Source organism: Helianthus annuus, chromosome 1, assembly GCF_002127325.2.
Source record: "Helianthus annuus cultivar XRQ/B chromosome 1, HanXRQr2.0-SUNRISE, whole genome shotgun sequence".
In the NCBI taxonomy this organism is placed as follows: domain Eukaryota; kingdom Viridiplantae; phylum Streptophyta; class Magnoliopsida; order Asterales; family Asteraceae; genus Helianthus; species Helianthus annuus.
In genome coordinates, this window is record NC_035433.2 from 90,185,351 (window position 1) to 90,206,786 (window position 21,436).

At 34.7% G+C, this 21,436-nt stretch overlaps 1 protein-coding gene across 1 annotated transcript; it reads right to left on the bottom strand.

Annotated features, from left to right (window-relative positions):
• Positions 1-18,371: 18,371 nt before the first annotated feature.
• Positions 18,372-19,013, bottom strand: LOC110927160 (homeobox-leucine zipper protein HDG1-like). The gene is made up of 3 exons (XM_022170778.1): positions 18,801-19,013; positions 18,617-18,718; positions 18,372-18,524 (listed from the first exon to the last, which is right to left on the bottom strand). The coding sequence occupies exons 1-3, from the start codon at positions 19,011-19,013 to the stop codon at positions 18,372-18,374; spliced, it is 468 nt and encodes a 155-aa protein (XP_022026470.1).
• Positions 19,014-21,436: the final 2,423 nt, after the last annotated feature.

Here is a 21,436-nt window from a genome sequence, read left to right on the forward strand (position 1 = left end):
CCTCGTTTACCAAAACGAACCACACCCTTCCAGGGTGAGACTTTAAGTAGAACCCGGTCCCCGACCTGGAATTCTAGCGGTTTCCTACGCTTGTCAGCGTAGCTTTTCTGACGGTCACGAGCTGCCGCCATGCGTTGCCTGATCTGGGAAATCTTTTCCGTTGTATCTACCACTAGTTCTGGGCCTATGAGTTGACTGTCACCTACTTCCGCCCAGCAGAGAGGTGATCGGCATTTACGACCGTACAATGCCTCAAAAGGTGCCGCCTGAATACTAGTGTGATAGCTGTTGTTGTAGGAGAATTCTACCAGCGGTAGATGCTTCTCCCAGTTCTTGCCAAAATCGATCACACATGCTCTAAGCATGTCTTCCAGGGTTTGGATGGTGCGTTCAGACTGCCCATCCGTTTGCGGGTGATACGCGGTGCTCATGTCCAAACGTGAGCCAAAGCATTTGTGCATAGCTTGCCACAACTCGGAAGTAAAACGAGCGTCTCGGTCGGAAATAATAGAAGTTGGCACCCCGTGCCTGGAGACTACTTCCTTCAAATAGATTTCTGCCAAGGTAGAAAACTTGTCTGTTTCCTTAATGGCCAGGAAGTGTGCAGACTTAGTCAATCGATCTACTATCACCCAAATAGTGTCATTCCCGCGTTGGGATCTAGGTAGCCCTGTAACAAAATCCATGGAAATCTGTTCCCATTTCCATTTTGGGATTTCCGGTTGCTGTAGTAGGCCTGCTGGTTTCTGATACTCGATCTTGACTCTTGCGCAGGTCAAACATTTGCCAACATAGGCTGCTATGTGGGCCTTCATGCCAGGCCACCAGTATGTGGTTCTTAAGTCGTGGTACATCTTATCTGCACCAGGATGTACTGAATAACGGGACTTATGAGCTTCGTCCATCACAAGCTCTCGTAGATCTCCGTAAAGTGGGACCCAAATGCGCCCTGCCACGTAGTAGGCGCCGTCTTCTTTCTGTTCTAGTTGTTGTCTTGATCCTCGCAGGGACTCAGCCCTGATGTTTTCCGGTTTCAGAGCTTCAATCTGAGCGTTTCGAATCTGGGTAGGGAGACTAGACTGGATGGTAAGTTGTAATGCTCGCACGCGCTTTGGTATAGTGTCTTTCCGGCTGAGGGCATCTGCCACAACATTGGCCTTGCCCGGATGATACCTGATGGCGCATTCGTAATCATTCAAGAGTTCGACCCATCGGCGTTGTCGCATGTTCAATTCCTTTTGCTTGAAGATATGCTCGAGACTCCTGTGATCGGTGTAAATGGTGCACTTGGTACCGTACAGGTAATGCCTCCATATCTTAAGCGCAAAAATCACTGCTCCCAGTTCCAAGTCGTGCGTTGTGTAGTTCCTTTCGTGTGTCTTAAGTTGTCGAGAGGCGTAGGCGATAACTTTCTCGCGTTGCATCAACACGCAACCGAGTCCATGAATAGACGCATCGCAGTACACCACAAAGTCGTCCGTTCCTTCAGGTAACGAGAGAATAGGAGCACTGCAGAGGTTATCCTTTAGTTTCTGAAACGCGGTTTCCTGAGCTTCACCCCACTTATAAACCACACCCTTCTGAGTAAGTGCCGTGAGAGGCTGAGCGATCTTTGAAAATCCCATGATAAATCTTCGATAGTATCCCGCCAGTCCCAAGAATTGGCGGACTTCGGTCGGAGTCTTAGGGGTAGGCCAATTCTTTATAGAGTCGATCTTTGCAGGGTCGACGTGGATTCCATCCTTGTTAACCACGTGCCCAAGGAAATGGACTTCTCGTAGCCAGAAGTCGCATTTCGAGAACTTGGCATACAGTTGCTCATTGCGGAGGAGTTCGAGGATAAGACGTAGGTGCTGTTCATGCTCTTCCTGACTTTTCGAGTAGATCAAGATGTCGTCTATAAACACAATCACGAACTTGTCGAGGTAGGGTTTGCATACCCGGTTCATGAGATCCATGAATACCGCAGGCGCGTTGGTCATTCCAAAGGGCATAACGAGGAATTCATAATGACCATAACGAGTTCTGAATGCAGTTTTGGAGACGTCTTCATTACGGACCCTCAACTGATGGTAGCCTGATCGCAGGTCAATCTTAGAGTAGTAGCTCGATCCTTGCAATTGATCGAATAGGTCGTCGATTCGAGGGAGAGGGTAACGATTCTTGATGGTGACCTTGTTCAACTCACGATAATCAATGCACATTCGGAACGTGCCATCCTTCTTCTTAACAAAGAGTACCGGTGCTCCCCAGGGTGATGAACTAGGGCGGATAAATCCTTTATCCAACAGTTCCTGTAGTTGAGTGGAGAGTTCCTTCAATTCCGCGGGGGCTAGTCGATAAGGTGCACGAGCTATAGGCGCTGCTCCGGGAGCTAGCTCGATTTGGAATTCGACCTGACGGTGGGGAGGGAGTCCAGGTAATTCCTCAGGAAATACCTCGGGGTAGTCACGCACTACTGGAAAGTCTTCGATCCTCTTTTCCTTTTCCTGCGTGTTGGTAACAAGTGCTAAGATAGCGGTGTGCCCTTTTCGTAAACACTTCTGGGCTTTCAAGAACGAGATAACGCCGGAGATTTCTCCACTTTTGCCACCTTGTACAATGAGGGGTTTGCCAGAACGGCGAGGTATACGAACTGCTTTCTCTTGACAAAGGATCTCAGCGCGATGCTTGGATAACCAATCCATACCAATAACGATGTCGAAGCTTCCAAGAGTAACAGGGAAAAGGTCGATACTAAATGTCTGACCAGACAACTCTAGTTTGCAGCCTTTGACAACATGTGAGGCCTCGATGTTTCTACCATTAGCTAACTCGACGATATGAGGAGAACTTAGTAACGAAAGCGGACGCTTAAGCTTCTTACTAATACGTAGGGATACATAACTAGCATCGGCACCGGAATCAAATAACACAGAAACATAACGATCATCGAGTAGGAACTTACCCGCCACGACATTGGGGTCATTCCTTGCTTCACCAGCTCCAATCACGAAAGCCCTTCCTCTAGCACCATTCCCAGCATTGTTGTTCTGATTGTTGTTCCCAGCTCCCTGATTATTGTTGCGGTTCTGATTCAGTTCAGGGCAGTCCTTCTTAAAGTGCCCCTCAGCTCCACACTTAAAACATGTTCGGTTGTTTCCCTGCTGCTGTTGCTGTTGGGGTTGTTGCTGATTCTGTCTAGCTGGGAACTGACTTCTACAGTCCTTGGCTTCGTGCCCCATCTTGTGGCATCGCTGACACTGGCCCTTGCTACATGCCCCATTATGGTGTTTGTTACACTTGTTGCACTTTGGGTAGCTTCCCCGGTAGCCACCCTGTTGCTGAGTGCCTTTGTTGTTTTCAGTTTTCCTTTGCTGTGCTGGGGCCTGAGTGGGGTTAGCATCCTTGCTTTGACTTCCTTCCCACTTACGCTTGCTGTCACTAGAAGTTCCGACAGTAGCACTGATCCTTTTGGGCAACCTACCCTCTTCCACGGCCTGATCAGTAAGTTTGTGAGCAAGTCGAACAATCGGCTGAATGGTAGTGTGGTTGGCTGAAGTTACATGGCTTCGAATCTCTGGAGCCAAACCCTTGATGTACAGTTCGATTCTTCGGTACATAGGTCGAGACATGTTTGGACAAAGAGCAGCATAATCGTTGGACAACTTGGTGTAGGTCTCAATCTCCGACCCAACCATCTTGAGCTCATAGTACTCGTTCTCAAGCTTGTGGATGTCATCCCGGTGACAGTATTCCTCCTTAATCATGTCCTTGAAATCCTCCCACGCAGTAGCATTAGCAGTTTCCAAACCAAACATCTGAATCTGCGCCTTCCACCAAGAAAGCGCGCTTCCTTCAAGCGTAGCAGTAGCAAATTTCACCCAATTTGCAGTGGGACACTCGCAAACAGCAAAAACCGCTTCAATTTTCTCAATCCAGTGCAGAAGACCTATGGCACCCTCAGTGCCGTTGAAAGGGAGAGGCTTGCAATCCATGAAAGTTTTGAAAGTACACACAGGTGGTTGCGCAGGTGCATGCTGACCTATAGGGTGAGAAGCGAAACGTATAGGTTTAGAGGCGAAAAGTCGATGTGGCGGTAGGATCTAAACATCCTAAAACAACGAGCTTACCTATAGGGTGAGCTGCAAAAGCCGCAGCCACTGTGTTGAGCAGGTTAGTGAACTGAGCCTGCGTCATGTTAATGTTTCCTCTTCCGCGTCCACTCATTGTCTTCATAACCAGAAAACACAGTATGAGTGTGATGCCGTAATGTAGCGAGAATGAGATAGAAGAGAGAGGTGTATCTATCTAGTTTAGGCACACTAATATGTATAGCAAAACAGGAAACATAAAACAAACAAGTAAACACTAGTCCGAGCTATGAGGTCAAAAGTGTCGAGCCTTGCACTTGGAGTTGTAGTGTCGTTGCGAGTCACGGGTTATAGTCTGGTTTTCTCCAAAAAGATTTTTCCCTTTTTTTTAAAACCAAGTTCACTATAACCAATGGCTCTGATACCAATCTGTCACACCCCCAAAATCCACCTGCGGATAACACCCGCTTCGAGGGCGTGACTGACCAGGATCCAGCCACCAATTATACCGAATACTTAAGTTGATAACAAAAGTAATACTTACTATTCATAAGCTTAGCAAATATTAAGTTCAGAGTTTAAAGTTTTAAGTTCAAAACAGTAATAAGTAGCGGAAGCTTAAATAGAGAAGTTTAAACATAGTTCATGTTTCAAAATAAGGTAACACCCAGCACAAGGGTGAACAGACACTACACATTCCCAAGCTGCAAGCTCCATCGTCACTGGTTACCTGCAAAGCATGCAGTAAGGGGTCAACAATAATGCTGAGTGAGTTCACTAGTTTTCCAGTTTTAATTACCAAAAACTTTGTTTCACCGGTTAATTTATCCGTTTATACATGCCCTGGGGAGCTACCCCAAAAGTTAGCGACTAAACTGTTTTTCCAATACCGAACACTAGGTAACCGTTGCGTATCCGCAGGATGCCCCGATGTCAATGTTCTATCATCATTGACGGATTTCTGAGTACATTAGTTCACGACCGATCCCAAACCAGGGCACGGTGTGAGGCTGGTAAACACCTAAATAGCGCTATCAACTAATAACCCGCTCGCCTAACCCGGCGACTAATCGGTATTTGTAGTAGGGACTTGAGTGATAGAGTTTCGTTTAGTGCCGTTAGTTGCAATCCGTATAAACAGTAATTAACCAAAAAGGTTTCCCAATACCCGGGAAGTAAAAGTAAGTTGTGTTCCCAATAACTAGGGAAGGTATGTAAATGGTATCCCCTTTTACCAGGGGATAGGATTGTTTTGGTCTCGTGTCCCAAACCACCGGGACGCATGCTTTTAAGTTGTGAACTCACCTTGGGTTGCTCGGTAGGTTTAGGTTACTTGGTCAAACACGCTGGTCACCACGTCCTAACATGGTTACCGGTATAGGTCAGGTTCGGTACACAAGCATTCACGTAAAACACATACGGGCACGTAACATACATACTGATAAACAGTCATGGGGTTATTGGGCCGGCCTAAACACATAACTCAGTCAACAGATAGCCCATAACACATAATGGCCCAATAACCAAGATGAACAGCCCACTCGCAACCAGCTGGTCTCGAGTCGCAACCGGATGGTCTCGGCTTGTCACGCTGTGGTTGCGAGTCGCAACCGTGGTCTCGAGTTGTCACGTTTTGGTTGCGAGTCGCAACCGTCGTAGTCTCGAGTCGCAACCTCGTGGTTTCGACTTGTCATGCTTTGGTTGCGAGTCGCAACGGCGTGGTCTCGAGTCGTAATGCCGTGGTTGCGAGTCGGAGGCTGTCCCTTTCATGTACACGTGATGATGCAGATATGACAGTCCAAATTGTACATATGAAATCAGGCCCATAAAAGGAAACAACCAATAATATTTCACTAACACTTTGCCAAATCTGAATATTAGTAAAGATAGATCAAACTTTGCCATTTTTACATCTTCAAGTCATATTCAAACAAGTTCATCCTATCTTCATATTTTCTAGGGTTTTCACCATAACAAATCACACATTTATGAACCAAAATCACATATTTACAACAAAATTATCATGGCAAGAACAAAGAACATACAATATATATGGCCGAAACCTTATGTTTAACATCATCATCTTAGCAAGAACTTTAAAGCATAGTATAGTTGGCCATGAACACTTGTAAACTACCATTATCAAGTCATTTTCAAACATGTCATCATATATTTCCAATCTTTTACAAAACAACCTAATGATCATGCATAAAATTACTAACAAAGCATTTTTCTAGTTCATTTATCACACATAATTTCTATGCACATAAATCTTATATACAAGAAGATAACACTAACCGGTTATGAAAAGGGGGGAGCCGAAAACAAAGAGAAGAGAATGAGAGAAGATGAAGTGTCCGTATGGCGATCTTGTCCGAGATTCTTGACCGAGAGCCTTGCTTGAACCGAAAGTTGGAGGAGGTTGGGATGATGTTTGGGGTTTCTTAGTTGAGAGAGAATAAGAAGTGTGGGTGTGTTTGTGCAACCAAATGAAACAAGTGTGGAAGAGGTTGGAATTTATACACCAAGCATCAAGTAGGCCAAGGGGGTTTCGGCCCAACCGGTTTCGGCTCAACGGCCCACTCGAGACCGAGTGGCCCACTCGCAACCGCCCGGTTGCGAGTCATGGTCTCGGGTCGTGGTTTCGGCTCTCATATAAATATATATAATACATACATACATCACATATCATGCACAAAGGTCACGTTTTCATTTAATAATATTTATATACACAAAATATTACAAGGTGATCGTTCGGAAAAACCTCGAGTGTCACACGCTCCGTGGGGTGTAGTTTTTTACACCACAAGTTTGGTGAAAAAAAAGAAAAAAGAAAAAAAAATTAAAAAACACCAAACTTGTGGTGTAAAAAACTACACCCCACGGAGCGCCGTTCGCCATGATTTTTTACGGCTGTGTTTATAATACACACATCTACTTGTAAAAAAAAATCATGGCGAACGACGCTCCGTGGGGTGTAGTTCTCGCGGTTCTTACAACTCGGGGTGGTTCTCATTCTAGCAGCCCCCTATATATATATATATATATATATATATATATATATATATATATATATATATATATATATATATATATATATATATATATATATATATATATATATATATATATATATATATATCTTTCATTTGTATCCATTTATTTGTGGGATAGCTTTTCTTTTTGCCTATATAAGGCATAGAATGCAGTTGTAAAATATCATCCTAGAATTCAAAAAAAATTTCTTGCATTCTCAGTCATCCTTATGGCACACTAAATTCTCTCCGTCACTCCTTAGCCTAACCTCCTAGCTCCTTAGTTTCGTTCAATTTTTTTAATGTAAAACATTAATTATGATCTTTTTTATTAATAAAAAGTCACGATTTGAATGTAAAACATCAAAAAACTATTTTTTTTAGCATTTAGTTTGTAGGATTTAATTTGGGTGATGTGGGTGGGGGTTTAGGTTTTTTGGGGTAAGGGGTTTAGGTTTCTTTAAGATTTTTGGGAGTGACGGGTTTAGGATTTTTAGGTTTTTGTGGGGTATAGGTTTTTTTGTTTGGGGGGGGGGAGGCGTTTAGTTTTTTAGATGATTGTTTTGGGTTTATTTTGTTTATGTTCACACTTGTTTTTGTGGTTCTCTTTAAAGCTGGTTATAATCATATATATATATATATATATATATATAGGGAACCGCTATAATGAGAACCACCTCGAGTTGTAAGAACCGCGAGAACCACACCGTACGGGGCGAGGTGGACCAAATTTTTTTTTTCAAAAACGTAGATGCATGTATTATAAACACATTCGTAAAAAAAATTTTAAAAAAAATGTCGTGCGTGTAGTTTTTTACACCACAAGTTTGTGGTTTACGAGTTCCGTAAATTTACGGAACTCGTAAACCACAAACTTGTGGTGTAAAAAACTACACGCACGACATTTTTTTTTACGAATGTGTTTGTAATACATGCATCTACGTTTTTGAAAAAAAAATTTGGTCCACCTCGCCCCGGATCAAGTAGTTCTCGCGGTTCTTACAACTCGAGGTGGTTCTCATTCTAGCGGCCCCCTATATATATATATATATATATATATATATATATATATGGGAGATTCATTTGAGAAGAAAATTAAATTGAGAAGAAAAAGAACAAAGGGTACAACTGTAAAACATTAAATAGTTTCTCTCATCTCATTTATTATCCTACACAAATTGAAATTTATCCTACGCAGCTCGTAATTCATCCTACACACCTCATAATTTATCCTACACCTTAAATTAATTTTTTATTCTTTGAAAAGATATATTTTTTTTTTGAAAATAAGTTACAAATTTAATTTAGTTAGCTATTAAAAAGGAAGACTAACAATTAATGATCTATCTAATTTTACCAATATCCCCTTACTCCCATATTAAATACAAAAATTAAATGAAGTAAAATAAAGCATTCTTATTGGTTGAAGTTTGTTTTTTATTTATTCTTACAAAAAATTTATTATCATTTGAACCCTCCACTATATATATATATATATATATATATATATATATATATATATATATATGTATATATATGTGTATATAGGGAGGGCCTCATGCGAGAACCACCCTTATTGTGAGAACCTTGAGAACCAATGTGAACACAACCTAAAATAGCTAAAAAAAACCTAAAAAAAACTAACCCCCACCCCCCCCCCTCAAAAAAAAAAAAAAAACCTAACCCCCCAAAGCTAAATGCTAAAAACTAAAACCCCCCAAAAAACCTAAAAAAAACCTAACCCCCCCCCCCCCCCCCCAAAAAAAAAAAAAAAAAGAAACCTAAACCCCCCTCCCCCACCCCCTAAAAACCTAACCCCCCCCCCCCAAAGCTAAAATGCTAAAAACTAAACCCTCAAAAAACCTAAAAAAATAAAAAAAAAATCTAATTTTTTTTAATATTTTTTATGCTCAAATCGCTACTAGTGGCCAAAAAAAAAAAATTTTTTTTTAAAAAAAAATTTTTGTGTGATTTTTAGCTATTATTAGGCATTTTTGATTGTGTTCACATTGGTTCTCGCAATAAGAGGTGGTTCTCGCATGATATCCTCCCTATATATATATATATATAGGGTGAGGTTCCGCTAGAAAGTCCAAGTTTCATAAAAAGTGTAAAAAGTCATAAAACACAATAATTTAGGCATAAAACACACCTAAAACTCACAAATAATAGAACGAATATTACTAAAACACCATATTCAAACTCTAATAGTCCATAAAAACTTCAAACGCACCATCGTATAACTATGAATATAAAACACAAAATGCTTAACAACATAAAACACAATAATATTTGTCATTCCATAATCAGAGCCTTAACATCTAAAACACAACACAAAACCCACATACATGATGTTTTAGTAATCTTCATCATATTATTTGTGGGTTTTTGGTGTGTTTTATTACTTTTTACACTTTTTAAGAAATTTGGACTTTCTGCCAACTCCTAGCCTGTATATATATATATATATATATATATATATATATATATATATATATATATAGGGGATGGATAATGAGAAAACTAATTTAAATGAGAAAACCAAAAAACTAACCAAAAAAGCCTAAAAAACATACCATTTTTTTTTTACAAATTTAATAAAAAATCGCTATTTTTTATGTACTGAAAAAAATTTTCAAAAAAAAAAAAAAAAGATTTTTTTGTTGTACTGCACATGTGCACTAATACGGATATAATGCAAATGTGTAGTACACATATAATGCACATGTACAGTACAACAATTTTTTTTTTGAAATTTTTTTTCCATACATAAAAAATAGCGATTTTTTATCAAAATTTGTTAAAAAAAAATTGGATGTTTTTTTAGCTTTTTTTAGGCCTTTTTAGTTAGTTTTCTAGTTTCTCATTTAGATGTAGTTTTTTCATGATACTCTCTCTACATATATATATATATATACATATATATATATACATATATATATATATATACATATATATATATATATAGGGGGTTGCTAGAATGAGAACCACCCTGAGTTGTAAGAACCGCGAGAACTACACCCCACGGGTGGGCGTTCACCATGATTTTTTTTTACAACTAGATGTGTGTATTATAAACACAGCCGTAAAAAAAAAATTTAAACGCCGCGACCGAGGTGGTAGTTTTTTACACCACAAGTTTGGTGTTTTTAATTTTTTTTCTTTTTTCTTTTTTTTTTCACCAAACTTGTGGTGTAAAAAACTACCCCCTCGGCCGCGGCGTTTAAAATTTTTTTACGGCTGTGTTTATAATACACACATCTAGTTGTAAAAAAAAATCATGGTGAATGCCCACCCGTGGGGTGTAGTTCTCGCGGTTCTTACAACTCGGGGTGGTTCTCATTCTAGCGGCCCCCTATATATATATATACGAAAAGGGTAAAATGAGAACCAACTTAAGTTGTGAGAACCATGAGATCTAGGCCTTCCAATTTTTTTTTCAACTTTTTTTTTCTTAAAATTCTTAAAAAAATCACATGTTACAACAAAAAAAAAATGTCGCATGTAACAATTACATTTGATGTAAAAAAATTTACATCGCCATAAAGAAAATTTACATCAGGCATAAATAAAATTTACATCGGGCGGAACTACCGACTTGACAAAATTTTTTGTTTTTTTTTTTTGTTTTTTTTTTTGTTTTTACAGATGTGTTTATAACATTTCCATCTAGGTTTGTGCAAAAAATGGTGGCCCAACTCGCGCGAAAAGTAGGAGTTCTCATGGTTCTCACAACTCGTGGCAGTTCTTAGTTGAACCAAAATGTGTATATATATATATATATGGGGCCGCTAGAATGAGAACCACCTCGAGTTGTAAGAACCGCGAGAACTACTTGATCCGGGGCGAGGTGGACCAATTTTTTTTTTTCAAAAACGTAGATATAAACACATTCGTAAAAAAAATTAAAAAAAATGTCGTGCGTGTAGTTTTTTACACCACAAGTTTGTGGTTTACGAGTTCCGTAAATTTACGGAACTCGTAAACCACAAACTTGTGGTGTAAAAAACTACACGCACGACATTTTTTTAAATTTTTTTTTACGAATGTGTTTATAATACATGCATCTACGTTTTTGAAAAAAATAATTGGTCCACCTTGCCCCATACGGTGTGATTCTCGCGGTTCTTACAACTCGAGGTGGTTCTCATTCTAGCGGTCCCCTATATATATATATATATATATATATATATATATATATGACATGTGGCACTGATGCTAAATTACACTAAGGGGTAATATTGTCAAAAAACTCACACACATGAACTGGGCGTTCAAATAAAACGCAATAAAAACACCAAATTCAGAAAAAACGCCGTGAAAATACCCAGTTAAAACGCCATAAAACACTCAATTCAGAAAAACGCCATGAAAATACCTAGTTAAAATGCCATAAAAACACATAGTTCAGAAAAACGCCATAAAAATAACCAGTCTAAAACGCCATAAAACACCCAGTTCAGAAAAACGCCATAAAACCAATTTCATTTTTTTCGCAAAGTATATCAATAGTATACTCGTTGGAAAGATAATAAAACGCCGAGTTTTATAGTGTAATTTTTTTAGAAAAATAATCATGTATAAAAAAGTTATTGGCGTTTAAATATGATGGGGGAAATAGCATGTGATTAGCATGTGCACCCTTGTTTGGATGTTCCAATTTTACCCCTCCTGGTACTTATAAGGTTCCCATTATTTACAAAAATGCCACCGCATCATCTTAGCCACAAATCACAAAGATCATATGGCTGAAAATTGTTCTCACTGTTCTCACACTTCAAATCGTTCTCTCCTGATCCCATTCCTATATATATATATATATATATATATGTATATGGGTTGGTTCCGGTACAAACCATATTTATCATACAAACCGTAAGAACAGATCCTAGCACTTAAAAAAAGTTAAATTAGCACATACTAAAACAATACATAAATAAAAGTAGCACTTTTAAATTATATAGCACATGAAAATTAATCAAGATAATTGATTTTAGCACATATGTGAAATGCTATCAGCACATTTAAAACAAAAGTAAGATCTAAATAAAGAATAATTGTTTGTTAGCATAATTATAAGGAATTCAAGATAATTGATATTATTTAGGTTATCATTTTACCATTTCTCTATAATTGGTTGGATGCCACATGCCACTTTTTAAATGATTCTTACAGTTTGTATACGAAATGTGGTTTGTATTTGATCCTACTCCTATATATATATATATACTAGGTTAGATTCTCGTGTATTACACGGGTTGAATAAATATAATTTTATATACCAGATAATATATATATATATATATATATATATATATATATATATATATATATATATATATATATATATATATATATATATATATATATATCTTTAAACATCTCGTTTATTACATGGGTTGAATAAATGTAACTTTATATATATCAAATAATAAAACAATATATATTTAAAAATATTGTTTATTACATGTGTTGAATAAATGTAATTTTATATATTACATAATAACAAAATTGTATTTTTAAGAACCACGTGTATTGTATGGGTTGGGTAAATTTAATTTTATATATTAAATAATGAAAAAAATTACATTTTTAAGAACCTCATGATACGGGTTGAGCGCATGTAATTTTATATACCAAACAATAAAAAGTTATATCTTTATAAACCCTATGAATTATATGGATTGAATAAATGTATTTTATAAATGATTGCGGTGATAGTTCTTATAAATGTCATGTAAACATAGTGATTACCGTATTTGAGTTGAGAATTGAACACAAAAAATAAAAGTATAGAATCAATAAACATTGATTAATATTTTTATTTAACAGACTGAATAATTACAGTATAAAATATATGATAAAAAAGCATACAAGTTGAAAGCTACTTCAAAAACCCCATTTCACAGTTAAAAAATTAATAAGTTCAAATAAATAAACACCTTTCAAGATAAATAGTGTAGCAGTTTTTCGTAACAAATTAAATTTTGTTTTATTTCTTTAATCAAATACATACAGAAGAAACTATTAATTAAAAGTAATACATAATACCATGGATTGATTCCCATAAATCGTCTAGTTCTTTATTTACATTTATTGTGTCTTACTTCAAAAAATATAAAAATAATAAATAAGAATAAAATAATTTACCTTTATGCACTTGAAAACTAATAATAAAATAATTAACCTTTTATACATTTATGTATATTGTTTTAAATTTGATAAGGATGGATGCATTATTCGTTGGAAAATATCTCTTCAAATAAATTATATGAAAAAAAAAATAGATGTTGATTGTGATTTACTTCAATAAAATATAAAAATAATAAATAATAATAAAATAATTTACCTTTTATACACTTCAATAAAAAATAATAATAGAATAATTAACCTTTTATACATTTTAGGATAAATAATTTTGAAATCTGATAAATATTTTAAAATATTAGATTATCTCCTATACGAATTGTTTAAATTTATATTAAATTTAATTTTATAATTATCTTTTAATTATTATTTATTATTTATAAAAAATAGATAGCTTCAATGAATGACATGTGTCCTCCCATTAGTTTTTTTTCTTATACAGTATAGATAAATGAACGTGTCCACAATTAACTCTAAATCCATTAAATAGTATTAGATAATATCGTTAATGTTATAAAAAAAGTTTGAAATATAGACTTTACTTTATATCTCTATTGAGATTCATGATAATTGTATTATGAGATTTGTTTTACATTTACACTAGGTTAAAACCCCGTGTAATAGACGGGTTGAATAAATGTAATTTTATATATCAAATAATAAAAAAAATATATTTTTGAAACCTCGTTTGTTACACAGGTTAAATAAACGCAATTTTACATACCAAATAATAAAAAAAAATATCTTTAAAAATCTCGTTTATTATATGGGTTGAATAAATGTAATTTTATATATTAAATAATAAAAAGTTATATCTTTAAGAACTCTGTGTATTGTACGGGTTGAGTAAATTTTATTTTATATATTAATAATGAAAAAGTTACATTTTTAACTCTAAATCCATTAAATAGTATTAGATAATATCGTTAATGTTATAAAAAAAGTTTGAAATATAGACTTTATTTTATATCTCTATTGAGATTCATGATAATTGTATTATGAGATTTGTTTTACATTTACACTAGGTTAAAACCCCGTGTAATACACGGGTTGATAAATGTAATTTTATATATCAAATAATAAAAAAATATATTTTTGAAACCTCGTTTGTTACACAGGTTGAATAAACGCAATTTTACATACCAAATAATAAAAAAAAATATCTTTAAAAATCTCGTTTATTATATGGGTTGAATAAATGTAATTTTATATATTAAATAATAAAAGTTATATCTTTAAGAACTCTGTGTATTGTACGGGTTGAGTAAATTTTATTTTATATATTAATAATGAAAAGTTACATTTTTAAGAACCTCATGTATTGTATGGGTTGAGCACATTTAATTTTATATACCAATCAATAAAAAGTTATATCTTATTATATCTTTATAAACCCCATGTATTATAAAACTTTTGGACTAAACTGACAAAATGGCCCAAACCACAGGGACTAAAATGACATTTAACTCTTTACATTATATTAATTTATATTTAGTGCATGTCTTTTGTTAATGTCAAGATAAATAATTTTGAAATCTAATAAATATTTCAAAAGATTATATTATCTCCTATACGAATTGTTTAAATTTAATTTTATAATTATCTTTTAATTAATATTAATTATCTATAATTAAGTAGGAGATAAAGATGAGAAAATTAAAAAATAGATGACTCCAATAAATGACATGTGTTCCAAAGTTAGTTTCTTTTATTATATATTATTATATAGTATAGATGTTTGACTAATTGGGTTGGGTCAAATGATATGATTCTATGAGATGATATCTAATTTCATAGTGAGCAACTTGTTAGAACTATATTTTTGTAGCGGGAAAATCATGGAAAATCATGGAAAATCACAAATTTAAAGTTGAAAAAAAAAGATTGAAATACGATTTTCAATATATTTTTGTTTACACCCCTAAAGATACAACAAAGTTCCCTTTCTTTCCTCTTCCCTTGCTTATATATGTCTTCCCTTCACAACACTTGCACACAATTCATCCTAGAGTCTCATTTGGTGGTTAAAAGGATTTTAGGAGAAAGCTCCTTCCTTGATTGACTTATCCCAGCAAGTGATACACTATCCTCTATGTATGTGTTTTATTTTATATTCTCAACCATAGTTATTTAGATTTGTTTGTTAATTACAATTTTTGAGTTTGGGTTTTAAGCATGATGTTATTCATTTTTTTTTAATTCTACTTTGATGAAAATGATTTTTATAGTCAATCTTTTTTTTTTTCTGGAAAAGTTGGACTATATTTTTTTTATAAAATATATAACATAAATTATCATGTCACAACATATAACATAGTTTTTTAGACTTGTTTGTTAATTACAATTTTTGAGTTTGGGTGTTAATTTTTCGTATTGAGCTCCAAAAATAGAGATGAATCAGATTTCATATTACGTTTTTCGATTCAAGTTATGGGTTGTTGAGTTTCAAACTGACCGGAAGTAAAATTTGAATCCAAATTACTCGACAGAAAACTCTAACTCTCTCCGGTCTCGTTGCTACATTTTACGCTTTCTTTCTCTTATTTCTATTCAACTGAATTTCTTTGTAAAATCTAATTTGAATTCATTCCAAAATTCTGAATCGGAAAAGATATTCATTTAACCAAAGGAACCCAAAATCGATTTGATAAACACCCTACTTATTTCTCTTTTAGAGGGTGTTTGGGGTTGAGTTTTGATGGAGATTTTTAGATTATTGAGTTTTGAAATCGTAAATAATCAGTTTTGAGTGTTTGGGTAAAAAAATTAAAAAAATGATTATTTGCGTTTAGAAAGTTACAAAACGCAGTTTTCCAAAAGCAGCTCACCCCTACTGCAACAAAACGCGGTTTTCCAAAAATTGATTATTTGTGTTTAGAAAAAGGATTTTCACTTGTTTATTTTTTTAAATATATATTTTCCAAACACTCAAATAGTTGATTATTGATTATTGTGATATCAAGCAACATAATCAAATTCAAACACCATCTTTCAACATCACGTTTTGTTACATTCTGATTATTCAAAACGCATAATCTATTTTCAAAACTCAACCCCAAACACCCTCTTACTTTTTGTTATTATTTTTTTGTTGTTGAATCTAATACACCAAGATAAAGAAAATTAGGTTTAATTACATTACAATATATCTGAAATTGGTTGCTGATAGAAATGAAAATGATTATATATGTATTAATGTTATATATATATATATATATATGTGTGTGTGTGTGTAAGCGCACACGCATGTTTTTGTAGAATTTGTTTTCATTCCATAACAGAAAAAGAAATACTATTAAGTATGAGTTATTTATCATAAAATCTTCAAAATCACAAATTCTTTTAAAGAATTTATAAGATTTTATTGTAATTTTTTGGGAAAAAACTAAAAACATATATGATATCTCTTTTTATTATGCTCTTATCAATATTCTTTGATTAATTCACTCATCTTTATTAGTGGTGGCTAGTGTTGTGAATAAATATTAATAAAGGATAATGTTTGATATAATTTTAAATACCTCTATTTCTCATGTGTTTCATTCTATGTTCACATGTGTTGCTGCCTCATTCTTTTTGTGATGTTTTTATTGTTTTTATAAGTGGATTTTCTTTTTAGGATTTCATAGATGATTTTGCATACATAAGCCAAAAATGGAAGGAAATTGTAATCAAAGGGATAGGGAAGATGTATCTCCAACCACATCCGATGAAAATGACAATTGTAGATATGCATCTAGTAACTAACAGGAAATCAATCCCGGCGGTTCATCTTCAAGTTCACGACAATATAGTCGTCACACACCAGAGCAAATTGAAGAACTCCAAAGGTAATACTCACTTTTCCCTTCGGTTATTGACAAAATTCTGAGTGCATGCCTACATGTATACATTTTTTAAATCATTATTTGTGTTTTGTGGTCACAGTTTCTTCAACAAGAACGCTCACCACAAAAATAATTGAAATTGAAAGTAAACTCAACATCACTATTAAAAAGGTCAAATTTTGGTTCTAGAATAAAAGAACTCAATTGAAGGTAACGTTTGATAACATTTCTATTATGGTAAAATATATAAGTTTATAAAATATATAACATCTGAGATAATAACGCATAACATGAAAATTTTCCACTTAATTACTATAATTATTGGGTATTAAATAAAGCACGAGAGTAACTACATTTGTGTAGACTAAAAAGGAGCGCCATGAGAACGAGTTTCTGAAGCAAGAAAACGAGCAACTGAGGCTTGAGAATTCAACGTTGAAAGAAGTTGTAAAGAACCAGCTTTGTAACAAATGTAGTGTGCAAGCAACAATACCAGATAAATCCATTTCACCAACACGAAGTCATGATAGAGAGCGCACTCTTGAAAGAGGAGCTTAGCCGCACAACTAGTCTCGTCAGTAAAATGTTAGGTAGGCCATTGCCAAACAAAGTGACAATTCTTAGTGACACTTTAAGCCTACTTGTGACTCAGTCTCAAATGGGCATCGACACACCCATCAAAGGAATGGATATCTTGTGTATGCATCAAGAGCCATGTAAGAGCTCTTGAAGCTTGGGCTTGTCAATGTCCCACTATGGAACAAAAACAGGGAAGGTGGAGGAGAAACCCTTAATTTTGTTGAATATGTAAGGGCTTTTCCTGTTTGCCTTGGCACAAAATCACTTTGATTCATATCTGAGGCACACAGGCTAGCAGCATGGTATCAAACCAGTTCAACCCTTGTAGAAACATTACTCAACGCGGTAATTTATCTTTTTGTTCTTGTTCGTTTCATATAAAACCAAAAATTATACTAACTTATACAAATTTAAACATGATTTTGTACTATCAATGGAGAGAATTGTTTATGGCCATGATCAGTAGTTATACTACAATGGAAGTGATTTCCAATGGTACAGAAGGTTCAAGAAATGGTTCTCTCCAACTTGTAAGCCTTTTTGGATTTTTTTATATATCCTCTATTTAAATTAACGTTTTAAAAAAAATAAAAATTGTGTTCAAATATCAAAATTTGAAGCAGATGAAGGCCGAGATTCAACTCATTTCGTCTTTAGTACTTGTTCGAGTCCTGAAGTCTATTCGATTCGCCAAACAACAAGCGGAGCGGCTATGGATTGTGGTTTATTTGTCCATCCATTCTAGAATCGATGGATAAATCAACCACAATCCATAGCCGTTCCGCTTGTTGTTTGGCGAATCGAATAAACTTCAGGACGCGAACAAGTACTAACGGCGAAATGAGTTGAACTTCGGCCTTCATCTACATCAAATTTTGATCATTTAACACAATTTTTATTTAAAAAAACGTTAATTAAATATAGAAGATATAAAAAAGAAACCCAAAAGGCTTACAAGTTGGAGGGAACCATTTCTTGAACCTTCTGTACCATCAGAAATCACTTCCATTGTAGTACAACTACCGATCATGCCCATAAACATTTCTCTCCATCGATCCTACAAAATCATATTTAACTTTGTACAAGTTAATATAATTTTTGGTTTTCTATGAAACGAACAAGAGAAAAAGATAAATTACTGCATTGAGTAATGCTTCTACAAGGGTTGAACTAGTCATTGATACCATGTTGCTAGCCTGTGTAGCCTCATATATGAATCCAAATGGTTTTGTTCCAAGGCAAAGAGGAAAAGCCCTTACATATTCAACAAAATTAAGGGTTTCTCCTCCACCTTCCCTGTTTTTGTTCCATAGTGGAACACTGACAAGCCCAAGCTTCAAGAGCTCTTTCATGGCTCTTGATGCTTGTACAAGCTATCCATTCCTTTGAATGGGTGTGTCGATTCCCATTTGTGACTGAGTTACGAGTAGGCTTAAAGTGTCAATATGAATTATCACTTTGTTTAGCAATGGCCTACCCAACATTTGATTGACGAGACTAGTTGTGCGGCTAAGTTCCTCTTTCAACAATGCATTCTCTATCATGACTTTGTGTTGGTGAATGGATTCGTCTAGTATTGTTGCTTGTGCACCACATTTGTTGCGAAGCGGGTTCTTTACGACTTTCTTTCAATGTTGAATTCTCAAGCCTCAGTTGCTCGTTCTCTTGCTTCAGATTCTCATTCTCATGGTGGTCCTTTTTAGTCTACACAATTGTAGTTACTCTCGTGAATTTTTTAATACCCAATAATTATAGTAATTAAGTGGAAAAAATCATGTTATGCATTATAATGTTACAAATTGTATATTTTATCATAATAAAATTGTTATCAAACATTACCTTCAATTGAGTTCTTTTATTCTGGAACCAAAATTTGACATTTTTAATTGTGATGTTTTGTTTACTTTCAATTCTTTCTTTGTCGGTGGGGTGAGCGTTCTCATTGAAGAAACTATAACCACAAAACACAAATAAAACACAAATGATTTAAAAAAGGTATGCATGCAGGCATACACTCAGAATTTTGTCAATAACTTAAAGGAAAACTTAGTATTACCTTTTGAGTTCTTCAATTTGCTCTGGCGTGTGATGACTATATTGTCGTGAACTCGAAGATGAACCGCCAGGATTAATATCCTATTCGTTACTAGGTGTGTATTCACAATTCTCATTATCGTCGATCAGATGTGGTTGTAGATACTTCTTCCCTAGCCGTTTGATTACCATTTCCTTCCATTTTTGGCTTATGTATGCAAAATCATCTATGAAATCCAGAAAAGAACATCCATTTAAAATCCACATATAAAAACAATAAAAGCATCACAAAAAGAATAAGGCAACAACGTATCTGTACATAGAATGAAACACGTGAGAAATAGGGGTATTTAAAATTATATCAAACATCATCCCCTATTGATATTAGTGAATGGCGCTAATGCAAGAGCCTTTGCACAATAAAGAAATAAGTATTTAAAAACACCACCCACCACTAATAGAGATTAGTGAATGGCGCGAATGAAAGAGCCTTTGCACAAGGCGCTAACCACAGTATAAATGACCTCAGACGTAAGCACACGACAAAAATTCTCAACCATGGTATAAATGAACTAAGAATACCGTTGATAAGATCTATAAACAAGTTCTTAGCTTTGGGCGTGGAAAAAATAACAGATATATATGAAACTGGTTTTGAGAATTTTTAGGATAGAATGACGAAAGAAGTAGACTAGCTTTAAAAACGCCAATGTAATAATTTATGTTGCATGTTGTGCTTTTTTATGACTACCGGTACATGTCTAAAAAAGTGGTGTGACTTTAATTTATGTTTGGTATGTCTTAAAAAAAAAAAAAAAAAAAAAAAAACCATAAGGTAAACGCCAAAAAAGTATTTTGGGTATATGGTTAAAAAAAAGCCAGAATAACCAGAACAAAATAGTTAACACTTTTTATTTAAACGCCATAAGTAATATACGAACATGTATAAACAAAAAAAAAAGATACATTAGATCTTTACCTTCATTTTCACAGTTATATAATAGGAATCTTCGTAGCATACAGACCTTTAAAAGAAGTCAAAAAACTCTTTCACAGTTATGTTTCATTGGCGTCAAAATACTAAGTAGTCACCCTAGTGAAAATTGCATTTATTAGTCATTTGATAGCAAAAAAAAAACCTTTATATAAGAAAGAACACCATACCAACTTCATCCATATCCCTGCAAAAACTCCATAGCACAAAAACATCATCTTAACCCATAACATCAAAGTAATGGCCGCCATAATTTCATGGAGGTGCCAAACATCAATCTCTGGTTTCGTTATTAAGTTCTCTAACCGAAGAAAGGTGATGGTCAGAAATATTAATGTAACGCTTCGCATTTTGTACTTTTCTTATTTAGAAAGTTTAATTATATATCTACTTAGGGAAACTTGTATTCGTATCACGTTCGTATTCCATTGCCCATTTTATAAATTCGAGACTATAATCATAATGAAACTCGCATTTTATACATACTTGTTATTCGCGTGATTAATCAATTAAATACGTGTTTACTTGCAAACCAACACTTTTTATACGTACAATTATTCACATATGCATTCACGATACTAGAATTATAGTTACGTACATGTTACATACTTGAAAATGTGCTAAAAATGAAAGTTATGGCTTAAAATAATAAGAATATCAAAGTTCAGGGGCCAAAATGCAACAAATTAAACTTGGGGCTGGTAAAATGGGACGCCACGGGGCGCGATACCCTTAAGCCATATCTGT

Excerpts from the sequence above, each read along its gene's own strand:
- LOC110927160 (XM_022170778.1), bottom strand. The coding sequence starts at position 19,013 with ATGAAAGAGCTCTTGAAGCTTGGGCTTGTCAGTGTTCCACTATGGAAC. Across the intron at positions 18,719-18,800 it reads TAGAAGCATTACTCAATGCA|GATCGATGGAGAGAAATGTT; the intron begins GTAATTTATCTT and ends ATGATTTTGTAG. Across the intron at positions 18,525-18,616 it reads GAAATGGTTCCCTCCAACTT|ATGAAGGCCGAAGTTCAACT; the intron begins GTAAGCCTTTTG and ends AATTTGATGTAG.